The 23,060-nt window shown below is 39.0% G+C and overlaps 1 protein-coding gene across 1 annotated transcript in view; it reads left to right on the forward strand.

Annotated features, from left to right (window-relative positions):
* Rapgef2 (Rap guanine nucleotide exchange factor (GEF) 2) overlaps positions 1-23,060 on the forward strand; it is a 257,625-nt gene that overhangs the window by 229,567 nt on the left and 4,998 nt on the right. Inside the window, exons 12-25 of the mRNA XM_013029819.1 lie at positions 311-479; positions 1,002-1,248; positions 6,186-6,343; positions 6,857-7,097; positions 8,910-9,293; positions 10,726-10,937; positions 11,020-11,143; positions 12,043-12,066; positions 13,021-13,244; positions 14,392-14,598; positions 17,450-17,602; positions 18,503-18,625; positions 20,540-20,765; positions 21,249-21,808. Coding sequence (XP_012885273.1) covers positions 311-479; positions 1,002-1,248; positions 6,186-6,343; positions 6,857-7,097; positions 8,910-9,293; positions 10,726-10,937; positions 11,020-11,143; positions 12,043-12,066; positions 13,021-13,244; positions 14,392-14,598; positions 17,450-17,602; positions 18,503-18,625; positions 20,540-20,765; positions 21,249-21,808 — 3,052 coding nt within the window. The remainder of the gene's footprint in view (positions 1-310; positions 480-1,001; positions 1,249-6,185; positions 6,344-6,856; positions 7,098-8,909; positions 9,294-10,725; positions 10,938-11,019; positions 11,144-12,042; positions 12,067-13,020; positions 13,245-14,391; positions 14,599-17,449; positions 17,603-18,502; positions 18,626-20,539; positions 20,766-21,248; positions 21,809-23,060) is intronic.

A 23,060-nucleotide genomic window follows, 5' to 3' on the forward strand; every position in this document is an offset into this window, starting at 1 on the left:
TCTCTCTCTCTCTCTCTCTCTCTCTCTCTCTCTCTCTCTCTCACAGGAAAGTAGTGCTGTAGGATTTTAACCCAGGCTCTTACCTTTACTAGGCAAGCACTCTGCCACTTGAGTCATACGCCCAGCTCTTTTTACTTCAGTTACCATTACCATGTATGTCATTTTTTGTTTTTAATGCTTAGATCTTAATCATGAAAGAAGTAGCTTCTGTGAGGAATTTTTTGGGGCACTTTCCCTTAGTTCTTCAGCTCAAGGTGAGCGCTCTGCCACAGTTCCACTTCCAGTTTTCTGATGGCTTATTGGAGATAAGAGTCTCACAGGATGTGAGAGTGATCTGGTTGGGACATCTGTCACCCCATTGATGGCCAGGGTTGACTCAGCTGATCTGGCTGGCGAAGCGGATATCCCCTTCCTCCCTCATTGCTCCATGTGCCTCTCTCTTGAAGCTGTACACTTGGTGGAAGAGGACAACAATCCCCGTTAGAGGAGGACAGGTCTTCGGTCAAGGGTGTACGAGTAGCTGTGCTCCCCTGCTAGAACCTCCAAACAAGCTCTCAAGAGTCTCACAGACTTTCCTGCCTGGGCTGACTTTGAATGGTGATCCTCAGATCTCAGCCTCCTGAGTAGCTAGGATTACACCGGTGCCCCGCTTCACATAAGAATTTTTATAGTAAAATGCATAAATACAGAATTCATTCTGTGCATAACTTGGTTTAAATCAAAGGTCCATAATACTATTTTATTGATAAGAGAAACTATCTTTGGTTGCTGAATACTTACACCCATGTAGATCTTAGAATATGCTGCTCTTCCTGTGCTTATCTTGACAGAGCAGCCTACTAAGTACTTTTGTGATACTTACTGGACAAGTTTTCTACAGGACTTGCATTTTCATAGCTGATGTTAGTACTTCTCATTTATTTCCAGATTTCACAGTGGCTTGGGTACTTTTCAAATTTTGCATAATTGGCATATTGTGGGTTTTTTTTTATATATTTTAGTATTTAAAGAACTTCTAACAAGATTGTCAGAAGAGAAAAGAAATGGTGCGCCTCACCTTCCTAAAATTGGAGACATCAAAAAGGCCAGTCGCTACTCCATCCCAGACCTTGCTGTAGATGTAGAACAAGTAATAGGACTTGAAAAAGTAAACAAGAAAAGTAAAGCTAACACTGTTGGAGGAAGGAATAAGCTAAAAAAGATACTTGATAAGACTCGGATCAGTATCTTGCCTCAGAAACCATATAAGTAAGTGTCTATATACATTATTTTATTGTGTTAAATAAAATGATATGCAAAAATAGTAACTATCATTGGCACATGTGTCAAGCTTTCATAGCTGGGCTACTGTTCAGCTTGTTTAGTTCTGTTTTGGCCACTAACTTCCCATTCACAACTTTTACTAGAGGCAGTTTATTAGCATGTCCTCACTCAAATTGCTTTTTTCTTATTTGAACATTTTAGAAGGAAGCACATATATGTTTTCATCCTGTCTCCCTACAGTTTAAAACGAGTCATTTTTGCCATTATATCTTTATATTTTGCTATCACTTCCACAGTATCTTTTCTCTACCCATCAAATCATCTGTTCTTCATTTGCTTCTAATCATTCCTACATAGCATCCTTTCCCCCCTCATTTGTCTATTTTTACTGATTTAGCTGTTATAGGCCACCAATAAAAAACATCTCCATCCCTTTCATCTATTACTGACTGAACACTAAGTGTAGCCTTGAACTCTTCTTGGATGTTTTTTCATGTCAGGAACTCAGACTAGTAAGTTACAGGTATTCTTGACACTTTTTTTTTTTTAGCTGTTATTTACTTTTTTTATTTTAATTCTTGTGACCAGGGATATTTTAGAAAATTCATTTGTCATCAGCCATTTTTTTTTTTACTATTAAGTACTTAGATGTCATGTTCAATTATATTTGTCCTCAAACTACAATCGTATGAAAGATTATAAATTGGGATATATATTAATAAAAAAGTTAATTTATTTCTTTGGTAATTTAATGGGTCTAAAGAGAAGCAATAAATAGGATATTCATTTAAGACATGAAATTGCTTTTTAAATTCATTTCAGATAAAAATTATCTAGAAGTCATATAGATGTGATTTAACATGGCCTCTTGGTAGACTGTCAGACTTCTATTTGTCCATACATGAATTCTGAGGCAGAGTCGTAAGGATAAGTAGTGGGTATGACTGTTGTATTTATAGCCTTGAGAGTGTTTGTTATAAATTTCTAAGAGACAGTAAATAGGACAGCTGGCATTTACAGAAAATAGGAATCAATTTTTAAAGTGACCCTTCTTGATGAACAGCTTATTTTGAAATGGATGAAAAATAAGATTAAATTATTAGCAATATAACAAGAAAATATCTTAGAGTCACATTTGATTATGACTTAAATATGAGCCCCTTCCCTCAAAAAAGCACCAGCAGAAGTCAGTTTGACCCTGGCAGGTCTTAATAGAAATGTGACATGTAAGAACTGGGATACAATCTATCCCCAGTGCAGGATTCTGGCAAGAAATGGAATAGAAGAATATAATGTTTTTTTCATATATGTCTAAGAAGGTAATCAAAAGCTAGACAAGGGAAAAGAAAAAAAATATTCCTAACTAGATTTTTTTCCCCAGAACTGGTATTTGAACTCAGGACTTTGCTCTCTTGCTAGCGAGGCACTCTTACCAATTAGTCATGCCTCCAGCTCTTTTTTATTTTTGAGATAGAGCTCTATTTGTGCTTCCCACATAACTGGGATGAAAAAATGTATACCAATATGCCTACCTTTTTCTGTTGAGATGGCATCTCATGAGCTTTTCTGGACAGGCTCATCTGGAACTGTGGTTCTCCCAATCTCAACCTCCTGTGTAGCTGGAATGACAGATATGTACCACCATACTCGCTAACTACGTATTTTTGAGTTTCTGGTGGCTCTTGCCTATAATCCTAGTTACCTAGGAGGCTAAGATCTGAGGATCTCGGTTCAAAGCCAGTCTGGGCAGGAAAGTCCGTGAGACTCTTACCGCCAATAAACCACTAGAAAACTGGAAGTGGCGCTGTGGTTCAAGTGGTAGAGTGCTCGCCTTGAGCTGAAGAGCACAGAGACAATGCCTAGGCACAGAATTCAAACCCCACGATTGACCAAAAAAAACCCCAAAACACTGAGGAACTATTTCTAGTAAACACGTAGTTCATTTAAATATTTCTTATGAAAATTATTGAAATAACTCATAATGCAATTCAAGTAGAAAAAATACTTAAAATTAGTCTACGTCATAGCCTCTTATTCAGTGGAATAGATGATATTAGTTACTACTTAAATATTAGTTACTACTTAAACTTTCCTAGAAATCAAAATTTTTTAAATTTTTGTTTATATTTTGTAGTGCAGGGATTGGAACTCTTTGTTGGTCATGAGGCTTGAACTCAGGGCCTGAATGCTATCCCTGTGCTTTTTCGCTCAAGGCTAGCACTGTACCACTTTGAATCACAGCACCACTTCCAGTTTTCTGGTGGTTAATTGGAAATAAGATTCTCACAGATTTTGCTACCTAGGCTGTCTTCAAACTACAATCCTCAGATCTCAGCTTCCTAAATTGCTAGGATTACATGTGTGAACCACTGGCAACAGGCCAAACACTCTATCATGGACCCACATTCCCAACCTGTTAAAAAATTTTTTCAACCAAGTATTAACCTAGTAAATGATAGACATCTTCTAGTTGTAATATCAGTTGAATTTTCTTTGTTAACTAGTATTACAGAAGCTAAGATGCCACATCGTGGCAAATTGGCCAGAATAGGCATGGCAACTTGATGGGTTTAGAGGAAGAGTGGGTAGGGTACAAGCCTATAGAATTCAGATTGGTCTGCTTAGGTAAGTAGAAAAAGAAAGCCTGAGTAACAGACTGTTAGTTTATCATGGGAAGTATAAAAGTGTTGTTGTGTTGTGCTCCTAGCTATTCAGGAGGCTGAGATCTGAGGATTTTGGTTCAAAGCCAGCCTGAGCAATAAAGTCCATGAGACTCTTATCTCCAATTATCCACTCGAAAACCAGAAGTGGCACTGTGGCTCCAAGTGGTAGAGCACTAGCCTTTAGCAAAAAAAAAACTCAGGGACAGCATCCATGCCCTGAGTTCAAGGCCCAGGATCAAAAAAATAATAATAGTAATAATAATAATAATAATGTGTGGGAGAGGGGAGTTGGAGAATGGGAGAAAATGAGGGAAAGAATAACACTGTCTCAAAAAAAATGTACTCATTACCTTATTTAAATAATTGTAACCCTTCTGTACATCACCTGTACAATAAAATTTAAATAATAATGTGCTGTGAGTCAGGAATGGTGACACGGGTCTGTGATCCCAGCACTCAGAAGGCAGGATAATTACAGGTTCTAGGCCAGCCTGATAGCAAAATATTTTCTCTCTCCCTCGCCTTCATCTGTCTGTCTATCTCTCTGTCTCAGTACTGGGGTTTTACTGGGCAGGTATGATTTGAGCCTCACTACTAACCTGACCCTCTCTTAAACAAATAGATATATAAATATTGCTGCTGAGAAACATTTTGTAAGAAAGTAGCTTTTTGTGGATGTAACCTGGAATGTTGCAGCCACTTGGTGAGGTGTTGTGGCCTAGTCAGCTATGCCTTTGGCCTGTATCTTGGGTAAATATAAACCTTCAGTGTCTTAAGCAAAAACTGTTTCATATGGTTGAAAATACAACTCCATTCATATGAAGGGGATTTTAAATTTTTTTATAGAACTTTGTGTGTTCAAGTAAATACTTGATTTTGTCCCTGACTCACTTATGAATTTGGAAGAATTTACACTAAAATTATCCTGTTTATGATACCTTAGTTTATATCCCAGTCTTAGTTTTTATTGTTTGTTTTGTTTTGTGCTGGGATTGAATCCAGGACCCCATGTATGCTAGGCAAGCATATTACTACTGCTGTGGTAACCTTCCAGCCAGCTGTTATTTTTTATTTCAAGATGTATATAGAAACTAGTTAAAGCTCTTAATTATTTGCTTGTGATCTATTTATTGGGGTGTGTGTTTACACAGATGCATGCTCATTGTATTTTTTGTTTTAGAAACACTTGACCCTTCCATCTAGAAATATGCATTTTGGGGGAAGCCAGGACTGGATATTGAACTCTTGAGCTTCATGTTTACAAGACCAGTTCTTTATCACTTCAACTATACCTCTAGCCTTTTTGCTTTTATTTATTTATTTTTTTTTATCTTTGGTTTTTCTGGACTGACCTCAGATCACAATCTTCCTACTTCTGCCTCAACATGTCAATTTATGAATGCAACGTTACCTCTTCCATCATTCTCCCCCATCTCTCCCAACCCCATTCATCCCCTCAAAATTAAACTGCAAGTTAGTTGTTCAAAGGAGTTATACCATTAGAATCCTCCCCTGCATGTATCATACTTTAGTCAGTTTCCATACTTTAGTCCATTTGTTTGTGTATATATTCATATTACTTTGTATATGTTTTCATGTACATTTATAATGTAGCTCTAACTTGCATATGTGAGAGAAAACATGTATCCTTTGTTCTCTGAACCTGACCTACTTCACTTAGCATAATTTTCCCAGGCCTATCTATTTTCCTGCAAATGACCTAATATTCTTCCTGATGGATAAGTAAAATTCCATATTGTATGTGTGCATGAACATGTGTGTGTATGTAGGTATATAGATATAGATATACATGTCTCTCTATATATTTATATGTAAATATATTTATACATATATGAGTATATACACACACATATGATCACTCATGTGTTGTAGGGCATCTAGGCAACAGTGAATAGTGTCTTCTATACATGTATGTCTGTGGGTGTGCAAGTGGCTTTATTGAATCCTGACTTGTAACCTTTGGGTGAATACCCAAGGCTAGCATCATTGGATCATAGGGTAATTATAAGGTTTAGCTTTTGAGGAATCTGCAGACTGTCATCTATTGCACCAGTTTATATTTCCACCAGCAGTTTAGTAGGGTTCTGTTTTCCCCACATACCTGCCAGCACTTGCTGATATTCTTGATGATGGCCATTTTTACTGGGGTACAGGGATTCCTAATGTCGTTTTTAATTTTTATAGTCCATAATGGCTTCTAGCTTTTTAACTTATTAGTCATTTTCTGTTTTTATCCAGTGACATTGGGATTGGTCAGTCTCAGGACGACAGCATAGTCGGACTGAGACAGACAAAACATATCCCAGCTGCCCTGCCTGTCAGCGGAACCTTGTCATCCAGCAACCCTGACTTGCTGCAGTCACACCACCGTATTCTAGACTTCAGCGCTACTCCTGGTGAGCACCAGTGCTCCTCAATTTGCTAATCGTGGTCTTTTCCCTTCTGACACAGGATTACTTTAAATGAACTTTCTATCAGGATGAAACAAACTTCCAAAGCATTTGAACCAGTTCTTGTCATATCTTGAAGCCTGTTTTGATAAGAATTTCTCTAGGGCTGTTTCCTGTCAAATTAATATAGCATGCAGTTTCCACCATGTCAGGGCAAATAAACAGAGTAGGAGACATATTTTGGGTTAACTCAATGGGCTAAAGATTAGCTTTAGGTTCTAATTTTCCTCTCTTTGATATCCCCTTGACTATATTGCTGTTATGCTGCCATGTTATGGACATGTCTGTAGATTGCTTAAGTACCTATAGGGGGAGATTTGTTCTTGCAGCATACCTTGTTGGTTGAGAGGTGAAAGTTCACCCTCTTTTCAAGGGAAGTTTCCTCCAGATTATTTTGCAGTTACATTACCATATTTTGAAATCCCTTCTACTTAGATGTGTGTGTTTTCTTTCCCCTAGACTTGCCAGACCAAGTGCTACGGGTGTTTAAAGCTGACCAGCAAAGCCGATATATCATGATCAGTAAGGACACCACAGCAAAGGAAGTGGTCATTCAGGCCATCCGGGAATTTGCCGTGACTGCCACCCCAGATCAATATTCTCTGTGTGAAGTCTCTGTCACTCCTGAAGGAGTGATCAAGCAAAGACGACTTCCAGATCAGCTTTCCAAACTTGCTGATAGAATACAACTGAGTGGAAGGTATACACTGTCTACTTTACAAGACTTCTTTGCCCCTCTTCATAGGAGATGAATAATTTAAAGGATTTTTAGATGTCTAGGAGCCCCTGCAGATTTAAACACTTGGCTGATAGAGCAAGAAATTTGACACACAAATTGCTAAGGAACCCTGGGTACACACTTCTCCTTGGGTGTGTACAAATGCATCCAATAATCTAGTGCTGTGTGTTACTGCATTCCTAACTTCCTAGGAGCTCTGTTATCATTGTACATTATATAGAAAACACTACTTAACTGGCCTCTGGTGGCTTACTCCTATAATCCTAGCTATTCAAGAGGCTGAGATCTGAGAATCAAAGTTCCAAACCAGCCTGTACAGAAAAGTCCATGAGACTCTTGTCTCCAGTTAGCCAACAAAAAGCCAGAAATGGATCACATGATAGAGCACCTGGCTCTAGTAAAAATGCCAAACAAGAGTGAGAGGCCCATAGTTAACAAGACTCAATAGAAAAGAAAACACTTCTTAACTCTACAGCTAAACTAGTTGCTACAGAGTTTGGTCTTGGTGGCAAAGGGACATGTACACATGTTACTTGCAGTGTTACTTCACCTAGGTTTTGTCATGCTCTTCAATGATATCCCCATTGTAAATGAAAGTTGCCTCTCATATAAAGACTGCATTCTACACTGGTAAAAATAAAGTCATTTAATAGCATTTTTTTAATTTTCCTTATGCAATGTTTCATCATTTTTTCATGGTATATCTCTAAACTGTGATTTAACTCCTTGAAAAATACTGTAACTTTCTTACTCTTCGCTTTTATTTTCAACCCATACTAATAGGTAGTTTTATTTTAGGAGGTCAGGTGTTCTGAGTTATCATTTGAATGTATATTGATAGATCTGCAATCATGGTAGAGTTATATGAGCCTCCATTGAGTTGCAGTTAACCATGAGTCATATTTATTTTCAGGAAATTTATACATGGATCCTTGTCATGGGCATCACAAATATCTGCAAAATGGAGACCATTAGATTTGTGAATGTCAAGGGCCCCAGGAATCTGTGTTCTGAAATGTTTTGTGAAATATGCAAAAGACCAATTTAGTAGGACCTCTCTCTGATCATCTCATTTCTTCAGAATTTTGCTTTGAGAAAGCATCTCCCTGCCAAAGAGACAGAAAAAAAAAACACAAAACAAACATCTGATGCTGGTTTTAACAAGTTCCTTCAAAAGAGAAGGATGCCCTAGCTCCTAAGTTCTAATCCCTTTGACATATAACAAATCATTAGTGTTTAGAAGCCTTTTCCTATGCTGACTAGTTGGGATAATACCTGCCCACTTACATGGTTTTCATGAAAATCTAGATATTTAAAAATTAAAGCCTGTTTTAGAATGTTGGATTCATAGGATCTAAAAGGACAATCATTTTTAGGTTCCTCAGCCATCTGAATAAACAAGTGAATTTGATCTCATTTGCAACTGTCAATTGTCAGATTCTCTCTTCTTTCTGGCAAAATAGAGCAGCGACTTGGACCTCATCTTTCCTTCTTCCTTCTTAGTGCCAACTTATTTATTTTAATGGTACAAAAATTGTTCTTTTCTGTTGGTATTAGCAAACAAGTTGAATACTGTAAATAGTAGAAAAGGAAAAGAGAATAAGGAACTATATCCTGTGCAACTAAAATTCCATGTGACCTATTCATTCCACCTGCCTTCTGGATAGGAGGCTCTGATCTTGAGGCTGCACTGCCCCCAAGGATGAAAAGTATCTCATCAATTTATTGTTCTCTTGACCTTCCCATAAAAAGCATCCATTTTTGCCTTCCCAGATATTATCTGAAAAACAACATGGAAACAGAAACACTGTGCTCGGATGAGGATGCCCAGGAGTTGTTACGAGAGAGTCAGATTTCCCTGCTTCAGCTCAGCACAGTGGAAGTTGCCACACAGCTCTCAATGAGGAATTTCGAGCTCTTCCGTAACATTGAACCTACTGAATACATTGATGATTTATTTAAACTCAAGTCAAAAACCAGCTGTGTTAACCTGAAGAAATTTGAAGAAGTCATTAACCAGGAAACATTTTGGGTGGCCTCTGAGATTCTGAGAGAGACAAACCAGCTGAAGAGGATGAAGATCATTAAGCATTTCATCAAGATAGCACTGCACTGTCGGGAATGCAAGAATTTCAACTCCATGTTTGCAATTATCAGGTAAAAGAGCAAGGCTGGAATAGATATAGCCACATTACATATGAAAAAGAGCTTCTATAAATGTAATAGTTTACAGTTGACTTTTTTGGGGGGAAGGTGGCTAGTCCTAAGGATGGAACCCATGGCCTTGTACATTCTAGGCTATAATTTTACCATTTCTTTCCTCTGGTTCTTTTTTGGGGGGTAGCAGAGGGTGCTTGGGGATTTGAACTCAGATCCTGGGCACTGTCTCAGAGTTTTTGCTTAAGGCTGGTGTTCTACCACTTGAGCCACAGCTCTACTTCTGGCTTTCTGGTGGTTAGTTGGAGATTGAAGTTTCTTGGCTTTGTCTGTCCAGTCTGGTTTTGAACCTCAATCCTCAGATCTCAGCCTGCTGAGTAGATAGTATTACAGGTGTAAGTCACTGGTACTAGATTCCTCTGATTCTTATTCTTTAATGTAAAATCTCTCATATGCTGGTTTAGAGACTGGAAACTCCTGTTTCCATTGAGCAAATTATTTGAACATCTCTGAATATCATCTTACTTCTTTGTGAAACAATACTCACAGTTGCTAACAAGATTAAACAAATATGTGTATGTGGAGTTCCATGAGAAAGCACAAAGAATTTATCCAGTAAACGTTTTAAGTATTTATATTTAAGTCTGGAAGCAAATCAAAAACAGTTCTATTGATGTTAAAAGTGATTATTCATCATGTGTCTACTGTGACTTATTACTACAGGTTATTTCTCAATCTGTTTCATATAAAGCCTGCTATGCATCAAGCATTGACCTAAATGTGGAGCAATGGCAACAGTACAAATTTGTGTTTTGTTGACAGTGTGACTGTCCACTTTCTGTAACTATAACAAAATGCCAGAAGTAATCATTTTTATAAAGAGGAACTGTTTGCTTTGGCTTACACCTTTGGAGACTTCAGGCCTGCTGCTTTTAGGTTTATGATGATAGGATCAAGTGGCACAACTAAGCTGTTTACCTTGTGGCTGAAACATGATAAAGAAGAGACAATCCTCTTCAAGGTCATGCCTCCCCAGCAGCTTAAGATCTTCCACTATTCCCCACCTCTCAGAGTCTCCCTTCACAGCCTGCCTTCTGGGAGGCTCTTCTACACAGGGCTGAGCATATTGACTTTGGGTGACATTTCAGATCTTCTCTGTAGCATAGAGTAAAGAAAAACAGAGTAGCAGAAAGTAAAGGGAATACCAGAAAAACCCTTAGGCTTGATCCTGGCCCTGTTTCTCTCTGCCATCCTCCTTTCCCTAGGACTGTCATAAAGTTCTTATATATCTCTCTGTAATGCTTTATATACAGAGAGCACAGAGAGGTGAGGTGCAGTGTGTCAGTAAATAAACTACACCGTCTGCTTCCTCCATTTCAGACAGAATCATTTCATTATATTTACCTTCCCCCCCCCTTCTCCCCTCTGTCAGTGGCTTAAACCTGGCACCAGTGGCAAGACTGCGAACTACCTGGGAAAAACTTCCCAATAAATATGAAAAGCTATTCCAAGACCTCCAAGATCTGTTTGATCCTTCCAGAAACATGGCAAAATACCGTAATGTCCTCAGTGGTCAGAATCTGCAGCCTCCTGTCATCCCCCTGTTCCCTGTCATCAAGAAGGACCTCACATTCCTCCATGAAGGTAAGCACAGGTTGAAGCTCTGCCTTCTCAGAAGCACAGCCTGAACACCATATGATTTCCTTTCCTGCTTTGCCAATCCTAGGAAACGACTCAAAAGTAGATGGGCTAGTCAACTTTGAGAAGCTAAGGATGATTGCAAAAGAAATTCGTCACGTTGGCCGTATGGCTTCAGTCAACATGGACCCAGCCCTCATGTTCAGAACCCGGTGCGTGAGTCCTGTGTGGTGGCTCGAGTGGGTTAGCGAGGTTGAGTTTAGAGATCCCTGTGAATGAGAAAGATTGGGATACGTTATTTGTAGTATAGCAGTAATTATATTACATGTGCTAGTAATCACTGATTTGGAGAAAATCTCATTCTGCATCAGGGACTTTTCTGACAATCAGAAAAACATGGCTTGTCCTTAAGACATTTTGAACTTAGCAGTCACAAAAGTGTTTGCTTTTTATTTTTCAGGACACTGAAAAGAGTTAGAGCTTGTAACTGGTAATATGAGCCAAGATATGTAAATAACCACAAATATTGTCTCTATCCACACAATGGATGTAGCTGTCAGCGAAGTAAAAAATGAATTGGCTTGGTGCCAGTAGCTCACACCTGTAATCTAGCTAATCAGGAGGTGGAAATCTGAAGAATTATGGTACAGCTCCAACCTGAGTAACAAAATCTGTGAGACTGTTCATTTCCAATTAATCACCAAAAAGCCCAAAGTGGGGCTGTGGTGCTATTGGTAGAGCACCAGCCTTGAGGGAAGTAAGTTAAGGGACAGCACCCAAGCCTTGAGTACAAGCCACAGTATACACACACACACACACACACACACACACACACACACACACACACACACAAGAGAAAGAATTAGGTGAAGGAGACAAAAGAAGTCTTTCTAGAACAAAAAAGGAAAAAAAAAGAAATTAAATATTAACTTTGGAGCCAGAAAATTGTTTTCGGTAAAGCAGTATGTAGTGAGGTGGTTGTGCAGTTTAATGTTTATAGGCTTCTAGACCTGCTTATCCAGAAGTCTAGGCCTTTCTTTCTGAGCTTGTGATCTTTCTGTCTTTCTCTCTCTCTACACCATGCTTCATTCTCCATGGCTCTCACTTACAGGAAGAAGAAGTGGCGGAGTCTGGGGTAAGTGCTGCACATCTTGCACACCCGCACTCAATTCTTGCGCAGCCCATTGCATTGTTTTCATCCCTGCTCTCTTCTGATGCTTTGCCTTTTTTTTTTTTTTCTTAACGCTCTTGCTCTAGCAGAATTGCAGATAGCAAACTGACCAGTTATGGGGCTTTTGCTTTTGAAGTCATGACCCATGAGAGCTCTGGAAGGAGCAGTGGGGAACCATAGAGCAGGCTTGTTTCTCAGCTCTCACACACACAAAGAAAAGATTTTAATAGAATTTACATGTCTTGAGATGGGAAAAATTCAGAGTAAGGGGCAGGGGAAATGGTAATAGAAGGAAAAACCATGCCATGAAACACTGTTGCATAAGATACATGGAGGTATGTAGATAAAATAGAAAAGGTGGGCAAGCAAATTTTCTACAGCTCAACTAACTACTATTTTCATTCTGTATAAACCAATCCTTTAAAAAAATAATAATTCTTAACAATTCATTGCTGAGTAGTTTTCATCCATACGTGTTTACATTTGCATGACTGTTGTATTAACAGATTGACTCTATTACTTTTGAAAACTCACCACATTCAACCCAGGAGTAAGGAAACGGTTGCCAACGTGGTAGATGATATTACTTAAGTCTGTATAGGACATTTTATTGAGAAGTAAATTTAACATTATGATGATAGCTATATATTCTTGCATGAACTTTGATATACAGTTATCACTCATTGGCCTCTTTGAGACAATGCCCTGAATACTATGTAGAGGTGAAAAGTAAAATTTCCTAGCTGCTGGAACAGGTTTATAACAGACATTTATGTAGAGATTATATCTAATTCTTTCTTTAGCCCCAGTCTTTTATGAGACCACAGAGTTTACATAGAAGATAGAATAGTTACATAATTAGCTAGACTGATACAGGAAAGGAATGAGTGAGTTACTGAGTTGCAGTTTGTCCTCCAGGTCACTCAGCCAGGGTAGTGCAAATGCCACAGTACTGGACGTTGCTCAGACAGGCGGCCACAAAAAGCGTGTACGTCGTAGTTCCTTCCTCAATGCCAAAAAGCTGTATGAAGATGCCCAAATGGCTCGAAAAGTGAAGCAATACCTGTCTAATTTGGAACTGGAAATGGATGAGGAGAGTCTTCAGACCTTATCACTGCAGTGTGAGCCAGCCACCAACACATGTGAGTGTTACTGCAGACATGGGAATACAGAGTGTGCATACAATGGCAGGGGTAGGGGCAGAAGGGGCTTTAAGAAAAAGAGAATGCAGTTCTGAGCACAAGTTTTTCTCTTGTGATCAACAGGCCTTCTTGTGCAGTTTAGTTGCTACGGGGGAGGACAGTAGACCCATTCAGGCTTGCTTTGCCTTCCTCCCACATAACTGGAGCACCTGCAGGGACATGTGGCTACATGAAGCTCTAGTATCTGTGTTTTCTTTTCTTGCTAAGAAACTTCCAAAGCTTTGAGCAACCTGGGGGAGTTAGGGGACAAATCAGGTCAAAGAGGCACAGAACTAGCCATTTTGGCTGCCCCAATCCCAGATAGCACCCAGCAGCAAATGCAGCTGTAACCTAAAGCAGTAAATCCTAGATGCACAGTGAGCCACAACTTACTTAGTTTGTAAGCCCTAGCCTTTTGAAATCTGACCAGGCTATAGGCCAGGCTTGGTAGAACGTACCTGCAGCCCTGCTACTCAAGAGCCTGAGATTGGAGGATCAAAGTTCACAGCAAGCTGGGGCAGGAAAGTCTATGAGTTACTGAGTTAATAGTCCTTAGCTGAACTGTGAAGTGGAGAATAAACTGACATGTCATCTTGGTAGTGAGAGTCTATATAGACCTATCCATTGTCCTGCCAAATATATTTCCATCTATCATGGAGCTACATGCTCAGTATAAAGCAAGCACTATTAGCTGTTTGCTTAGAGTCAGTTCTGCCTCAGAGGAAGCTTTGTCATCAATAGGTGACAATAACATTTACTAAATTAAAACTTAATGTGTCATAGAATTTCTATGCCATTTTACAAAAATCCTAATCATTTCCCTATTGTAGCTTTTTTTCACATATTTGTGGGGGTTTTTACACATGTCCACATTGTGTTGAATTGTTGTTAGATAATATAATCACCTTTTGCGATTACTAGTATCCTATGGCAAATGTCCTTGTCCTGCCATGCTACTGGTATTTTCTGTGCTTAATTTTTCCCTGTTTATGTTGTTAAGAGTGCATGTTAATGTTCCAGCTGCAGAGAATGCTTAAGCAGTCCTAAAATCATCATCCACATAGCTACTAACAAACTCTGTTCTTTTTGCAAACCGAACAATTACCAGTACCCAAGAACCCAGGTGACAAGAAGCCTGCCAAGTCTGAAACCTCCCCAGTGGCTCCACGTGCAGGGTCACAGCAGAAAGCACAACCACAGCAGCAGCCACTGCCACCGCCACCGCCACATAAAGCCAGTCAGGGCCTGCAGGTTCCTGCTGTGTCCCTGTACCCCTCACGGAAGAAAGTGCCCGTGAAGGATCTTCCACCATTTGGTAAGTCATCTACTCTTTACTTTGTAATCTTTATCTTGGACAACTTAGTATCTAATACCCTTAAATATGATTACCATCTCCTAATCAAGCATACATAGCAAATTAAACTATACTTTTTGCTAGCAGGTAGGGCTGTTTCTATAAACAGCATCTGATTTGTTAATTGCATACAATAATGGTTTTCACAACATTTCCATATACTTCAATCATATTCACCCTAATCACTCTCTTATTTCCCATCTCCTAATTAGCAACTCTTCTAATTTCATGTCTTATTTTTTTTTTTGTCATGGGACCTGAACTCAGGCAGGGTCTGGGCACTGTCCCTGAGTTTTTTTTATTCAAGGCTAATGCTATACCACTTTGAGCCACAGCTCCACTTCCGGTTTTCTGGTGGTAAGAGTTCCATGAACTAGATTCTTACCCAGGCTGGCCTCGAACTACAATCCTCAGATATCAGCCTCCTGAGTAGCAAAGATTACAGGCATGAGCCACTAGTGCCTGGCTTTATGTGTGTGTGTTTTTTTTTTTTTAGTTTAATATAGAGTCTACATGTGAGAGAAAATGTACAATATGTGTCTCCCTCAGTCTGGCTTGTTTTAATTAGCATGATAATCTCCATTTCCACTCATTTCCCTACAGTGACATCGTTTTATTCTTTATAATGGAATCATAATAATTCTTAATGGGTACACACCTAGCTGATTCCATAACTTGGCCATTGTCAATAGTGCTGCAATAAGCATGGCATGTGGGTGTTTCTGTTGTATGTTGTCTTTGCTTCTTCCAGGTAAAGCCCAGGAATAGTAGATCAGGATATGTGGTAGTTCTATTTTTACTTTTTGGAGAAACTCCATACTAATTTTTGTAGTGGCTATCCCAATTTACATTACACCAACAGTGTATTTGGAGTACCTTCCTTCCCTGAACCTTTGCCAGCATTTGTTTTTGTTTCTTTGATGATGACCATTTTAACTAGGCTGAAGTAAGCTCTCAATGTTTTGTTTTGTTTTTTTTGTCAGTCGTGGGGCTTAACTCTGGCTTGGGCACTGTACCTGCGCTCTTCAGCTCAAGTCCAGCGCTCTACCACTTGAGCCACAGCGCCACTTCTGTTTTTTTTTGTGGTTTATTGGAGATAAGAGTCTCACAGACTTTCCTGCACAGGCAGGCTTTGAACCGTGATCCTCAGATCTCAGCCTCCTGAGTAGCTAGGATTACAGGCGTGAACCACCAGCACCCAGCAACTCTCAGTGTTTTGATTTGCATTTTCTTTATGACTAGGATAGTAAATATTTTTTCATGTATTTATTAGCCATTTGTACATCTGCATTTGAGTACTGCCACAAATAGAAAATGGAGGGAATAAAGTGTCATATATGTCATCTTAAGGGATTAGTTTAACACATTTAGAATGCTGTTACTAATTTAATGATATTGAGAAGTTTTGCTCTTCATTCAGATTCATCAAATAATGTTATCCTAAACACTTTCTGCATCTTTTACCTCAGTAAAAATTATCACTAGCCAGTTATGGTAGCATACCTGTAACCCCAGCACTCTAGAGGCTGAGTTAGGAAGATTACCTGTTCCAGGCCAACCTAAGCTTCATAAACAAAATGTTTGTCTCTACAAACAAAATGATCACCAGATCCACATTTGAGTAGCTAACATGATTTTCTAAGGCATAGCATATATATGGTGTTTGAAAGATAATGCATCTCCTTTTTAATGTGTGAGAATGCTATTCATTCATGTAGCTTTAGTGTAGTATTTTCATACAAAACGTGTATTAATATTTCTACATAAAGCAAAAAATAATATTATATTAACTACTCACATAAGGTAGAAGGATCTTTGTAAAATATTACTATCTCCTTTTTAATGGATCTGTTAAATCTGTGGTCATTTAAAATTAATGCTATGAGTTTCAAGCCCTTGGTCCCTCCTCCCAGGAAAATTTCAAAACTTGTTTAAAATCAAGTAATTGAGAGTACTGTATCTTAAAATAATATAAGATGTTTGTAAAATATTGTAATGTGACTTTATTTCTGAACAGTAACTGAAAGGGGACCCCAGTGCAGGCATCTTCCTCCCTGGTACAGGATTTGTGGCTCAGTACTTGCCCTATCTTCTGTCTGTTCACTTGAGTCAAGTATTTAAGTCATGAAAATCCTTATACAGCTCATTTAGTCACTTTTCCTATTTACTTACTTGTTAGCTTGTGGCCCTTTTCTTTTTCCCATCCTTGATTTCCCAGAGTTAAGTTCCCAGCCCTAATTCGAGTTCTAATGATTGGAGTTGAAACTGACTATGCTCCTTTTACCTGTTCCCTAATTGTGGGCTTTTTATCCTACATCATTGCCCAGCATGGTGTTGAATGGTGATCCTTACAATGTCAGAAACAATCTATTTCAAGTATTCATGTCCTGTCCTCTGGCATATACCAGTCAGAAACCAGACCAGAAGTATCCCTTGCCTATTTAGATTTAGAGAATATTTAGTTTGGAAATAGGTTGAAAGCTACTGTAATTGGCTTTTTTTATTGTTGTCAGTTGTGGGGCTTGAACTCTGGGCTTGTGCACTGTCTCTCAGCTCTTCAGCTCAAAGCTAGCGCTTTACCACTTGAGCCACAGCACCGTTTCCGTTTTTTTGGTGTTTAATTGGAGATAAAAATCTCACGAACTTTCCTGCCTAAGCTGGCTTTGAACTGCAATCCTCAGATCTCAGCCTTCTGCGTAGCTAGGATTACAAGAATGAGCCACTGGTGCCCATCTTGTAATAGGATTTTTTAGTCATTGATATTTCCTCTCTTTCTTGAAAATGCCTGTGATATTGTTTTTTTCTTTTACAGGCATAAACTCTCCACAAGCTTTAAAGAAAATTCTTTCTCTGTCTGAAGAAGGGAGTTTGGAGCGTCACAAGAGGCAAGCAGAAGACACCATCTCCAACACATCTTCTCAGCTGTCTTCTCCTCCCACTTCACCACAGAGTTCCCCAAGGAAAGGTAGTACTCCCATTCTTGATTTAGTTCCACATTTTTCAGTAATACTGAACTCGCAAGTTAGGCATTACAAAATTTTTACTGTTAGAATCACTTAAACTGATCTCCTATGTGACATTCAGTGGGCATTTTTTCCCTTTATAAACATTAGAGAATTTTAATAATGTTATAACTTAACTGTATAAAACCTTTTTTAAAATCACTTTAATTTTTTATTAACCATAACTACAAGAAAAATTATTTTCATGTTAATTTGTTCTTAATAAATTTGAACATAAATACCAGAAAAAAAGAGCTTTAAAAACATTGAGAAAGCACAGTGTTTCTGATTTATTTTTTTTACCGTATTATCATGGGTCTTGATTACCTTTCTCTATTTAGTTTGTTTGTTTCTTTCTGTGCTGATACTGGGCTTGAACTGTCCCTTACGTTTTTTACTCAAAGCTAGCATTCTACCACTTGAGAGACAGCTCCATTTCTCCCCTTTTTTGGTGGCTAATTAGAGATCAGAGTCTCATGGACTTTCTTGCCCCAGCTAGCTTCAAAACATGATCCTCAGATCTCAGTTTCCTAAATAGCTGGGATTAGATGCATGAGCCACCAATGCCTGGCTCCCTTTCTCATAATTTTAAAGAGACATTCAGGTTGTTTCTTCTCCTTACATGGTTTCTTCTTCATATTAAAACACACGTGATCTTCCAGGTTACTGTTTCCTCCTCTGAGTGAGGATCATCCAGGAGTGATGCCTACTAGAAAGCCAAACCTTAATAAGTTACTGTACTTCCCTGACAAAACAAACTCTGCTTTATTTTGTGCAAGTTGAGACACCTGTGCTTTTGTTTGGTGTCCACTCTAGGACCTTGTTAAATGGATTTCTAAATTTTTTTCTCATCCCCTTGTTAGGTGGCAGTGGCAGTCTACTGAGATCTTTTGGCTCCGGGCAGTTGGACTTAACCAGTTCCTCCTCTTCTCTTGGAAGTGAGAACAATAACAAGAATAACAATGCACCACGGACCTATGGGATAGGTGGGGTTTTTAGAACCAAAACCAGGGTGGGGAAGAGAGGATTCATCATATTAGTTGAAGAAAAATGGCCACCCAATGTCAAGTACAACATCTGAATGATTATTTTTTTAGAACTTTTTTAAGCATACTTTTTAGGGAATGATCTAAATCTTGTCTGTCAGAACCTTCAGAATGGGTTTTAATAAACCAAATCTTATCAAGACCTGTGTAACCTTGAAAAAAATAAATCAGTAATCAGTGGGAACATTTATTAAATTGGTAGCACTTACTTTTATAAAAAATTATTTTGCAAAAACATAATATATATAGTCATCACACATAATTGCTTTGTATGAGATCCTTAGTTACATTGTACAAAAGAAAAAAAATGAGTAAGAAGATTTGAATTATTTTTGTTAAAAATACCAAAGCATGGAAGTAGTGCTGTGGCTCAAAGTGGTAGAATGCTAATAACCTTGAGCAAAAAGACTCAGAGACAGTACCCAAGCCCTGAGTCCCAGGCCCATGACCAACAAAATAATAAAACTAATAATTAACAAAATTTTGGCTGGGAATGTGGCTTAGTGTAGAGTGCTTGCCTAGCATGCATGAAGCCCTGGGTTCAATTCCTTAATACCACATAAACAGAAAAAGCCAGAAGTGGCACTGTGGCTCAAGTGATTTGAGTGCTAGTCTTGAGCAAAAGAAGCTCAGGGACAGTGCCCAGGCCCTGAATTCAAGCCCCGGGACTGGCTAACAAAAACAACCAAAATACTAAAGCAGGCCAGGTATTGTGGTGCATGCCTGCAATCCTACCAACTCTGAAAGCAGAGCTACAAGGATTGTTGTTCAAGACCAGCAATCTCAGAAACAAACTGGATAAGATCAACCCCCAGTAATATAGGAAAAACAAAAAACAAGTTAAAAGGGGGTGAGGGAAAACTACCACAAAGCAAGCCTTTCTTTGTGACTTTAAAAATTACTTATAGTAAAAGGGAGGTAAGAGCTCCTTTCAGACCAGGAAATGGACATATTTAGACAATTTATAGTGCTGGTCTGACGAAAATGTGTATTGCAGCTTTCAAAACAATTGATTTTTTAATATATCATTTAACTAATATTAATGTTGAAAAACTGGCAAAAATTCAAAGATAATTTCTTTTTTTCTTTTTTTTTTGGTTGTTCGTGGGGCTTGAACTCTAGGCCTGGGCACTGTCTCTCAGCTCTTCAGCTCAAGGCTAGCGCTCTACCACTTGAGCTACAGTGCCATTTCCAGTTTTCTCGTGGTTTATTGGAGATAAGAGTTTCACAGACTTTCTTGCCCGGGCTGGCTTTGAACTGCAATTCTCAGATCTCAGCCTATAGGCATGAGCCACTGTTGCCTGGCTCAAAGATAATTTCTTCAGATCGTATTCTTTTTGTTTTAGATATCCACTTAAAATGATAAGTATATACAGATATTGTAGGTTGACTTGTTCTGTGCTATACAAACAATTCTAAAGATTGAAAACAAGATTGCTATGACTTTGTAATTGAGGGGAAAATTCATACTTTTAAGTCTGATACTTCCTAGGGGTTTTTGTGGGTTGATTTTTTTGGTGGTTTGTTTTGGTGCTGCTGGGGGTGGAACCCCAGGCCTCAGACATACTGAGCTACACCCCCAGCTGGGTTTCTTTATATAAACTTAATAATAGTATAATTTATAGCTAGGGAAGCTAAAAGTAGTTAAGTACCTAACTCATAAAGCAATATATTTTTTGTCCCCTCTAACCTTTGATTTAGCAACTGAAGATCTGTTAGAGTGAAATTGTAACTTCTTGGTCACTTGGTCTCTACAAATGAAAGAAAAAATCACCACTGCAATGGTGATATTCATGCCTACGATTTAGTGCAATAGTTTGGAGTCTAATTAATGTGATGGTATTTCTCATGCAGGTTATACTTTGGCTCCCAGTGGTACTGTGGATAATTTTTCAGATTCTGGTCACAGTGAAATTTCTTCACGATCCAGTATTGTCAGCAATTCTTCCTTTGACTCAGTGCCGGTCCCACCACATGACGAGAGGCGCCAGAGGCATTCTGTCAGCATCGTGGAAACTAACCTGGGTGTGGGCAGGATGGAGCGACGCACCCTGATAGAGCCTGATCAGTACAGCTTAGGGTAAGCACTGTGCTTGGCTGGTCTTATTCTTCATTCCTTCTCTACCATGTCTCTCTTAATAATGAATCCTTTCTAGATGAAATATCACGTTGTGTTTGCTGTGCTTACTACTTTTCTTAGTTAGGTTTATTCTTTATTGGCACAAGGTGACTCGGACATATTCCAGGTCCTTTGTACTAACTGCTTTCCCTGGACCATCAGATCATATTTAACCTTGTAAGGAAAATGTTCAACTTGTTCTATTCACTTTGTGCTTGTTTACTTTGTGATAATGACCAAATGAGAGCTGGCCACTCAAATACCATTTAATGGCACTTTTACCCTCTTACTGGGATGGAAGAAAGCTGTCTTTCTTAGGGAAATGTGTGTGGTGATACATATCTGTAATCCCAACACTTGGGAGGCTGAGGCAGGAAGATTGCAAGTTTTTAAATCCAACCTAAGCTACATGGTGAGACCTATCTTCCTTTTTGTTTGACTTAGGTCCTATGCACCAATGTCTGAAAGCCGAGGCTTGTATGCTGCAGCTACAGTCATTTCTTCTCCAAGCACAGAGGAGCTTTCCCAGGACCAGGGGGACCGGGCTTCCCTGGATGCCGCTGACAGTGGCCGTGGGAGCTGGACTTCGTGTTCAAGTGGTTCCCATGATAACATCCAGACCATCCAGCACCAGAGAAGCTGGGAAACACTTCCATTTGGGCACACTCACTTTGACTATTCAGGGGATCCTGCAGGTTTATGGGCCTCAAGTAGCCATATGGACCAAATTATGTTTTCTGATCATAGCACAAAGTATAACAGGCAGAATCAAAGTAGAGAGAGTCTTGAACAAGCCCAGTCCCGAGCGAGCTGGGCATCTTCCACTGGGTACTGGGGAGAAGACTCAGAAGGCGACACGGGAACAATCAAGCGCCGGGGTGGGAAAGATGTCTCCATTGAAGCTGAAAGCAGCAGTGTGGCATCTGTCACCACAGAGGAAACCAAACCTGTCCCTGTGTCTACCCACATATCTGTGACAGCGAGCACCGCCAAGGGACTCATCAGTAAGTGGAAATGGAGCAGCTTTGGCCAAAGGGATTGTGGCTTTAATTTTCTAAAAATCAAATGGTGTGGCTCCTCATTTTGCCTTACTATGTGCAGAGCTTTGCACTTGGTGTGGGTTAGAATTTTGCAATGTAATTAACAGATTTTATAGTCAGGTACATATAGAAAAACATTCAGCAAAACCTTCTTGGGCCTCATTGATGGTCACTACAGATATCCTCTAGTCTGTTTTTTTCTTTTCTTTCAACCTGGAAATTATTAAGATGGATGTCCATTCTTCATGAAAAAGGTTTTTCTTTCATTTGCTACTTAAAAAAATATTTTATTCTCTTGTTCCCTTGAATTATATATAGAACTTTATCCTCTGCATATTATTGCTTTTTGCTATGCATAATATTGTTTCTGTGATAAGCAAGTGGTCTGTGCACCCTACAAGAGTAGGGAGAAAGAGCTCAGGCTTCTGAGGCAAGCAGGGGAGTTGACGTCTCTCATTTGTCTCTATGACACCAGGCAAAACACTAAATTCTGTGAGTTTGCTTATTAACAGGGAAATTGTAGGGTTTTTTTACCCAGTAAGTAATCATGAGTGAATGTTAGATTTATTATTTTTCTAAAATGAATAAGGTGGTCATAGCTACATAAATCCCTAATCCTAGGTAGTCTTTTTCACATAGTTTCTGTTAATAAACTAATTTTCAGAATTATCATTGCTAAGGAAGCAAGATTGTTAGTTTCTATTGGTTGCCTAGAAAGTTTGAGAAAATTATTGTGCTTTATTTGCTCACAATACTACATGTTGTAGGTCACAAACAATAAAAGGACTTGCAGAAAAAATGCGGGCATAGATTTAGAGTTTTGCAGTTGGCAGCCTTTCTTATTTTTTCCTTGTACTACTTTTCTACATTGATTTTACTGCACTGTTTTCTTCCTTGAAGCCCAAAGACCTGGGGTAATGCTGGATTTATACTGCTTCCTCTGGTCAGCCTGTACCAGGCATTGTAACTGGGAAGCCTGGGTTCTCTGCTTCACTTTCCTCTTCGGGTTAAATTCACCTTCTTACTACTTTGTCGTTTCCAGCAAGTTTTGAAGTAGTCTGTTTATGGTGTGATGCTCTTAGGTTAATTGCCTTCTGATTGTACCTAGCCACGCCAAGCTTTTGCTTTAGGTAACAGCATGCATTTCCTGCCATATACCTGCTTTCCCATGCAGGACCTCAGAAGAGCACATTTGCCACTGTCATATATTTGCTGT

Source organism: Dipodomys ordii, unplaced genomic scaffold (assembly GCF_000151885.1).
Source record: "Dipodomys ordii isolate 6190 unplaced genomic scaffold, Dord_2.0 Scaffold123, whole genome shotgun sequence".
NCBI classification, from domain to species: Eukaryota; Metazoa; Chordata; class Mammalia; order Rodentia; family Heteromyidae; genus Dipodomys; species Dipodomys ordii.